At 39.4% G+C, this 8,525-nt stretch overlaps 2 protein-coding genes across 4 annotated transcripts in view; both read right to left on the reverse strand.

Annotated features, from left to right (window-relative positions):
• The window catches only part of LOC145494756 (2-aminomuconic semialdehyde dehydrogenase-like), a 119,503-nt gene that overhangs the window by 35,217 nt on the left and 75,761 nt on the right, over positions 1 to 8,525 (reverse strand). The window lies entirely within an intron of this gene.
• The window catches only part of LOC145494684 (5'-3' DNA helicase ZGRF1-like), a 71,507-nt gene that overhangs the window by 2,821 nt on the left and 60,161 nt on the right, over positions 1 to 8,525 (reverse strand). For all 3 annotated transcript variants that reach the window (XM_081474234.1, XM_081474233.1, XM_081474232.1), the window contains 15 exons: positions 8,198 to 8,275; positions 6,539 to 6,600; positions 5,907 to 5,946; positions 5,731 to 5,814; positions 5,072 to 5,101; positions 4,744 to 4,781; positions 4,384 to 4,444; positions 4,189 to 4,275; positions 3,727 to 3,790; positions 2,977 to 3,037; positions 1,765 to 1,798; positions 1,486 to 1,580; positions 870 to 902; positions 554 to 630; positions 329 to 403 (listed from right to left, as the gene is read on the reverse strand). In XM_081474234.1, coding sequence (XP_081330360.1) covers positions 329 to 403; positions 554 to 630; positions 870 to 902; positions 1,486 to 1,580; positions 1,765 to 1,798; positions 2,977 to 3,037; positions 3,727 to 3,790; positions 4,189 to 4,275; positions 4,384 to 4,444; positions 4,744 to 4,781; positions 5,072 to 5,101; positions 5,731 to 5,814; positions 5,907 to 5,946; positions 6,539 to 6,600; positions 8,198 to 8,275 — 919 coding nt within the window. The remainder of the gene's footprint in view (positions 1 to 328; positions 404 to 553; positions 631 to 869; positions 903 to 1,485; positions 1,581 to 1,764; positions 1,799 to 2,976; positions 3,038 to 3,726; positions 3,791 to 4,188; positions 4,276 to 4,383; positions 4,445 to 4,743; positions 4,782 to 5,071; positions 5,102 to 5,730; positions 5,815 to 5,906; positions 5,947 to 6,538; positions 6,601 to 8,197; positions 8,276 to 8,525) is intronic.

Genomic DNA, 8,525 nt, shown 5'->3' on the forward strand with positions numbered 1-8,525 from the left:
AACATTACGTAAAACACACATTGAAGTGTCTATATCGCCTAAAGGAATTTTAAGGTTGTAGTATTTGGTATCTCTGTAGAACAGCTATATATATATTAGCGACAAAAAAAAAAAAAAAAAAAAGGAAAAAGAAAAAAACTCAATTCCGACGTCCCCCACCCCGCGCCAAATATAGCTTCTATAGTTCCCGTTTGAGCCACCTTAAAAATACTGAAAAAGAGCTTTCACTCAGACAAGCAATGTTAGGATATTCTTTGAGGCAGGCACAGTTTTCTTACTTCGATTCCACGCAAGCCTCTGGAATACTTTGCAAATTGCCTGGACTTACCCTCATTTATATCATTGTTTTCTTGTGTCCATTTCTTCATAAAGTCTTGTGAGTGACAAAGTCCGTCAGGAAAGCCTTTGGAGTGAGGAATATAACAAAATCGGTGAGAAAAATGACGCTTTGGACGGTGATAAACAGCAGTTAGTAACTTATCTTTGACATTAATGGCCATTTCTCGTTCTTGTAAACGGATGCTAGTTTTCACAAGTAAAGAAAGCATCTTACTTTGACAGTGCTCGATAACCTTCCCCCAAACGGTGTTGCAAGAAAGCATCTTCAGATTACCCACAATAAGGAGATGCCTAAACAAAACAAAACAAACAAACAAAAAACAAAAACAAAAACAAAAACAAAACAGAAACGAAGAGAAAAAAAATAGAAAAAAGAAAAGAATCGAATAAATAAAGCGAATCACATAGCAAACAGCAAACACCAGTGATAACAAACAGAACAACAAAATAGGTCCAAGTTGATTATATTTACTCTGACAGTTAAAGAAACAACCAAGCAAGAACTTAAACTAAAAGATAACAATACAAACCTTTTAGCTCTCGTTAAAGCAACATTAGTGCGCCTAAACAAAACGAAAACAAAGAAGAGAGAAGAGAAGCGTCGAGAGAAATGAAAAGAAAAAAAGAAGAGAAAAGAAAAGGAAAAAAAAAAAGCACAGTCAGATAGCACATAGTTAATAGCGAATGGTTATTAAGCCCGGCAAGCGTTAAAAGAGCAAAAAAAAAGATGCCAAGATTTATGTTGGAAGGCCCATGACCGTGTACAATCTTTTGTTTTGGCCTCATTCACTATACATGAATTACGTAACAAGAATATTTCTACTGGTTAGTTCTTCAGTCAAAAGTAAACAACTAGTGTGTTTTGTGCACGGTCAAGGCCAAAAAAGAGAACAAAAACATACAACAAAGAACTTTGTCGGATTTCATAACCATTCACCTCTATCAACTTTGGTCAGTATACATAACACATTGGGTGTCATCCACATAAAGAGAGCAAAAATCGCCTGACCTTTCACGTATATTTTCAGTGTAAGGAAATAAAGGGATAGCAGTAGTAGAACGCAGGACGTAGCACTTAGTAGCAAGTAACATCATGTGATCACATGTTGCAAAACGTGACAGCACTTTACCGCATGTGCACCTCACCTGTCACAGTCAATAAATCCAATGTGATCCGTGCGCACGCACGATAAAATGATGAGATCCTTTTCACCTCCCTGGAATGCGTCCACGGTTGAAATCTGTTCGTTTTAAACAAAAGCAAGCGTCATTTGGTCTAGCTAGCTGCTGACTAACGAAATATGATCAGGCAATCTGGCATGCTTCACAAACGAACAGAACTGGACTGGGAATTAGGTAAAAGTAGGCAGCTGAAGCGACGAATGGCAAGCATTTGAAAATGAAACGTGTGCAGCAGTCACCTACCTGAATGGCTTTGAGTTCGGCGTGAGAGGTGGCCCTGAAAATCAATATTGAGTAATAGCTTTAGATTAATGTTGCACAAGAAAAAGAGGCCGGGTATTTCATGTCAGCTTCTTTATTCTCCTCACTCACGTGCTCGATGATGTTATTGTAAAAATTAGATGCTCAGTACGTCTGCTTATTAAAGGTCATTCTTCAAAGTGCTCACCCTGCCATCCATATACACGCCTGTCAGCAAACACAATTTTGTTTTAAAACCTGAATTTTGTCTCGCCATAGGTAATAGAGGGGAATAGTTATGAAGCCCGACAGATTTCTATGTTGTATTTTCTGTTCGCTGTTTTAGCCATACCCTTGGACAAGGCACAAGAGGTGTTTACCTCTGTTTCAGCAGAAAACCAATGAAAACGTTCGGGTAACGCAACTCGAGAACAGCGTTTAACAAAAGATTGCACGAGGTCGTCGACCTTCCAAAATAGGTCTTGTCATCTGTTTGCCGGGCTTCATAACTATTCCCCCTATTAATTAAATATAATTTTTCCAATGGAGCCACGGTATTTTCTGAGGAAACCGAAGAGACGCATAGCTTTACTGCCAGTTCGTCCTAGTATATTGTAATGCTGTCGCACATTCCAGTATTTCTATATTTGGAACCTCTTCTAAGCGACCACCTCTCGTAAGCGCCCGCGACCACTTTTAGAGCTAAAAGTTTGAAATAGCTGTTATCGCAGTTGAGCCTGCCGTCAAATATTCTTTTGTTTACAAAGGCATACAAACGAAGCGAACGGGTCAATACAAAGCAAAATTGACCCTTTCGCCTTGTTTGTATGTCAAACCGCTGATAACTTCAATAACAGCTATTCGCTCCCGTAAGCGACCACTTCACAGATAATGGAGCGAAAAATGGATAAGGTGTTGTAACATTATCGTATTCCTGGCTAGTTCAAGAGACGGAAATTTGTCAATGGGAAGAACCGGAATTTATTCTCGAAATTGACTTTACATGAATAAACATTGCATCGGCATTGGCGCATGGCAGTTACCACATTCTAATGAGGAAAAATTTTGACCCATTACGGTCTAAGCTCTCGTAAGCGACCACCTCCCATAAGCGACGACCTAGGCTTGACTTTTTGGGTGGTCGCTTACGGGATGCCCGATGCACCCGGTTTACTCCGTGTGACGGAACTACCAAAAGTAGTTTGTATTTTGTACCTGGAAGCTGTTAAATTGGTAGAAATCGTCTGCAGCTGGGACTTGTACAACGTTATCACCCCTAACAACAACAACAAAAAAGTAAAATAAAATAAAAGCGTTGATATTAATGTAGCCGTAACAGTAATGTTGACAACAAGTAAGCAAACACTGGGAACCCAGGCAACCTCTTGGATTCGGTTAGATACAGAAATTGTCGGTTCCTTGCCATTAAGGACACAGGTCAGAAAACAAACAAACAAAAAAAACTCTTCGACTTAAAACTTAAATCCCCTTGTACCATCCTTGCTGTTGTTATTATCACTTTTGCCATTTACGTTGAAATACTGGGATTATAAGCAGGCGTCTACAGTACAAATACAAAGTACTGTTAGCTCGTCGTTGACTCGTCTGTCCCACGTTGATCTTTCAACGACCTTAAATTTTACCGTCTTTAATCTCCAAAAAGGAGCTGACATTGCTGATGCTAGCACTATCCTGGCCGTAGGTCACATGTGAACCTTGTAAATGGCCTAAAAGCCTGACCGTTACCTGGGAGGTAAGGGTTTCGAACCAGCCAGGAACTAAGATTTTTCCTTTGTCCCAGGCTTGCGATGTAAACAATATTTCATTTTAATTATTGCGTGTATGAGACTTTGCCACAATTCTAAAAACAACGGAGCAAACGAATATCTAGGCATTTGCTTTATATCTCCAATGGTAATAAACTATCAAAGACTATTATTTTTAGGACACTGAGTCGTCACATACCAATTTGTGCTGGGTCCACGCCAGATTCCAGCAAGCATTCGATAAGAAACACAACAAATTTAGCCTGCACAACAAAAAGAGTCGAAATCAATAAAACAATGATAAACAAACCATAGGTGGAAACACCACATGGAAGAATACATATGTCTCAGAGAGGAATACAAGAGGAGAAAAACAAAAAAAACAAAAAAAAAAAAACAAGCAGTGAGGGAGGATTTCAGAAGCCCAACAGCCAAGAAGCAGAGATAAACAGACAGTGGAACCAAAAGAAAATAGCACGGAAAAAAAACAAAAACAAAAACAAAAACAAAAACAAACAACCGGAGATAAGAAAAAAACAAACAAACAAACAAAAAACAGATAAGGCAAAAAAATTATCATGAATGTAATATTATGTATATTAACTAGCAGACCAAGAATATATATATATATTTTTTTTTTTTCATATAACGAGTATCTCACCTCCTCTTCGTTATAGTAACTTCCGTCTCGTCCACATTTCTCCTTTCCTTTCCCCACATTATAAAAACACAGAGTGGGAACATGATCCTATTGAACCGATAAATCAGAACCGTTATGGAGAGCGTGAGGCGTGTTGTCGCAACTGAATTAGCCTTTGCCTCAATGCAAATATGATATGTTAAACATTTTACTCACCACTACTGGGGTACGATCTTCTGCTGTTACTCCATCAAGAAGCTTGTTTTCGTAAAACAATCTATTCCAAGAAAAAACAAACATGATTAATAAAACACATAATTTTTTCTTGCCCCAGTGAGGCAAATCCTAGGATTCGAAAAATAATTTTCAAAGTTGTGAAAACCTCGATTGGGGCCAAGGGCTAAACAAAAGAAAAATAAAACAAACGAAACAAAGCAAACAAACAAAAACATTTACGACGACGATCAGATTTATAAGTAATCGCTTCCAATGAGAAATGCTTTACCCGCTCCACATGATAAGATTTGTACCTCAGTGTCAGGTCACCAAGAGAAGAAATGCACATGTAACACGTACCTGTTTGATATAGCACTAATGGCGGGGTGACAACGGTACTGAAAATAAGACCAAACGAGAATCAGTCACTTTGATCTTATTACAAGCATAATATTATGGTAACACTTTTGCCGGCCTAAATGTGCCATAACACATTCGTAATTCTAAGAATTCCTTCGCTCACTTTACATGTTCTGCCACCTCGTGGTCCATCATCAAATCGTCCTTCGCGGCTTTTATGGTAAAGTTGTATAGAAACTCCACTGAGGAAATTTGCCAATTCAGTCAAATCACGGGGACTGGAATATCCGGCGTAATTTCAAAATATACTCATTAAGAGGAGTATTACCTGTGTTCTAAGCATAGTAGGCTCATAACCCTGAAACGCAAAAATAACACCAAATGCATGTCATACAGTACGTGAGTATTAATTTTGAACTGTTATTATTTTCACGTAAGTTAGATCCTGGTGGTGGTGGTGGTGGTGGGGGGGGGGGGGGGGGGGGGAGTCTCCCACATAAAAAGGACGGGGGTGGTCGTGGTACCTTTTAGGGGTTAAAAGCGGTTTTGACACTTAGGGTGTTCAGCCTTAAAAGGACCAGAGCGGCAGCTTTTGCGGTACCCTTTAACGTATTGAACCGAAAAAAAAAAATATGACAGGAGGTTATATGTTGTTTTAGAATTGGTACCCCTTAGGGGTGGGAAAAAAGGGGGGTTAGATCTCATGAGATCAGCGTTTTGCGAAGAAATAATAATAGGCCAAATATTCTGCAAAGGTTTCTTGTCTTCATATTAAACTTACGTTTGTCAAAATCTTAAGGGATAACCATCTATGAATGGAATGAATGTGTGGAAACTCCCAAAACTTTCGGTGGACTTTCTTTTGATAGGCGTTTTGTAATCGAGTTACTCTGTCGTCTCGGGGTATAGCTGTATAGGAATTACAGTTAATTTGCAAACAGATATCTGTATCCAACCAACTTAACAAAAAGGTTTCATAAAACTTACCATCTTCATGAGACGATCAAACAAAGTTTGTTCAAGTCCAGCTTCGTGGTCAGGCTCTGAACCTTGAATAGTGGGGCTCAGTTGCTGAATAAATAAAACATAAATAAACAAACGCGCAATTTAACTGGCGACCAGGACTGTGGAAAAAAAAGGAAAGAGGCCCGTACGCTACTTACTTTTGGGTCTCCGACCAGGACCAGCTTCCGGCATTCAAATCTGCAAAATAATTTAGCAAGGTTTCGTTAAGCACACAGTACAACTCAGAAAGATATGTGTCCCTGTGAAAACTGATAAAGGAATATATTAGGATGATTGGTGTCTTTGCCAAGGAAGACTGTACACTCAGTCAATTCTTAAAGCCATTCTGATAAGAAAAGAAAGCTGTTTTGCAAATTGTGCGGCTCTTAATTCTGGCACTAACGCGGCAGGAATTGTAGCTTAAAATATCATCAGTGAATAGAACAACAGACGTCCGTTACACCCAGGGTGGTTGGCTGGCTGGGTACGTGAAAGTTCGCTATATCCAGGACCCAGTTGTTTATTCACCTTTACCTAACTCCTCAATTTGGCCTCAAGTTGAGACCAAAGTTGTTCGAGAGCGATTAAGTAAATACACGATCTGCGCGAACTATGATTTGAGTAGTTCTTTTGATTTTTTTAATTCTCCAGTGGCTATGACGTCGACTGATCTCAAACGAGACAAAACATAAGCAGCGCGAAACACTCTATACAAGAGGAATCAGTAAACCTTCAGTAGACCACAAAACAAACTTAAAACAACTCGGCCCAAATGTATTAACTCACGTACCTGGCCATGGGAAGCAAAGAAGCTGGCTCAGTCATTTGGCTGCATTCGTCCAGAAGTAACACCTTGAAAGAGGAACAACAAATGTGTTACGCTTACTATGAAAGAAAACACTTTCTACCCATTTACCCAACTAAAATACACTGCAACCTCCCCTCATCAACACCTCTTTGCTACAGACTCCTCTTTAATACCAACACCTCTATGTTACAGATCGTTCCTTGATCCCTTGTTAGTATGTTCACACAATATGCACTTCAATTTTACGGACACTCAAGTCTACCTCTTTGGTGTCCGTATTGAGGATCCACTGTAGTTAGCATTTCGATGAAGCAGCAACCTTAGCTTCAGTACAATTATGGTCAAGATCTCATCGATCTTTACGTGGTAACGGAAAGATAGAACAAGCGCTTTGGGTATCTATGGCTTGGATGCGTATAGGAGATTGGGTTTCATTAAAAAGCGAAAAGAGCATGTACCTAAATCCAACTGAAAGGCGGCTGTCTATTGGACGAGAACGTATCACGTGACGATTCAAAACAGTTCAGCTCCCTAACTCTTTAGAAAAACAAAAGCTTGCTCGCAATCACGAGGAATTTCTCGAAACTATGGTAAACAAAGTTTCCTGATTTTCCACTGGGATTCGCTTCGGGGAACATTGAAACTCTCGGGGAAACATTGTACTCATGCTCATGAGATTATCGCACCATGTTAACATTCTACTTGAATTCCGTTTCTTAAAGGGGCTCAGTCACGGTATTTTGAGTTATTTTGGGCACATACAAAATTACATTTAAGGTAATTCCTCTGAAGTAAAAGTGACAATAGATTTTTGTTCAAACTTTGTCCACTGAATATTTGTCATATGATAACTTCAATTTTGAAATAAAAAAGGGGGGGGGGTGCCCATGCTCATTAAGGAGCAGTGAGGCATTGAAAATGCCCCATTTTGGCATTATTTAATGCTTATTATAAAAACGCATTCTCAGTAATTGTGAAATCTTTGTGAGCCCAGACTCATAGCAAAACGCATTAAACTACAGTCAATACATCGTGTCGCACACAAATAAACATTTTAAGTTTGATTCAGATAGAAAGCTAAATCCTTGATTAAAAATTTGAACCAAATTTCTTGACGTGGTTACCGACTGCAAAATAGAAAAGACCACAGTGTATCTGCTATTTTTCTTATTTATTCAATTTTCAGCAGTAGAAATTAGATCAGTCTTTCCTCATGCGAAGTTTACGATTAGTTCAGTACAATGGCTGGAAAAAAATTGGGGTGCCCATGCTCGTTGGTGAGCTAGAGCCATTTTTCAACTGAAAGAGCTCAATATCAAGGCAAATCCGTCATGTTTTCAATATGCGCGTGCACGAGCGCGCGCTAATGACGCCATAAATTATGCGCAGTAAGGATGCGCAATGCCAATGTGAGGAATGACCTTACATGGTAGGAAACCTGAAAATAACAGATTAATAAGATAGAAAAACACCAAAGAGAAAATAATAAACCATAAAGGAACAAGGATGGCTAAGGATGGGGAAGATTAACACGGATTGCAAACGAAGAATTTGAAGAATTGAGGCTAAACTTTTCAGTATGCTCAAACCGTGACTGTGCTCCTTTAAAGTTGAGTAATGCTGGATTACTGTAAAACATACCGGGAACTTCAACTTGTCCAAGCATGGAAAGACACAAGCGGCACATGTGACTCCAACCACACGAACTTGGGATAATTTCTGAGACCAATGCAAGGAGAAGAAAATAACAATCACCGAACATAACAACAAACAAATAAACGTAATAGCTTTGTCTTGGCTGTACCTATCCTTCTCGTTCTTTCCACCACTCTGCAAATCTCCCTATACTCTATCCTTATGTGAATTTTCTTTTTCAGAAGGAGCGACCGGCCGACCGACAAACCGATCGATCGATGGATCGATGGATCGATGGATCGAGCGAGCGAGCGAGCGAGCGAGTGAGCGAACG

This window comes from Orbicella franksi, chromosome 8 (genome assembly GCF_964199315.1).
Source record: "Orbicella franksi chromosome 8, jaOrbFran1.1, whole genome shotgun sequence".
Taxonomy (NCBI): domain Eukaryota; kingdom Metazoa; phylum Cnidaria; class Anthozoa; order Scleractinia; family Merulinidae; genus Orbicella; species Orbicella franksi.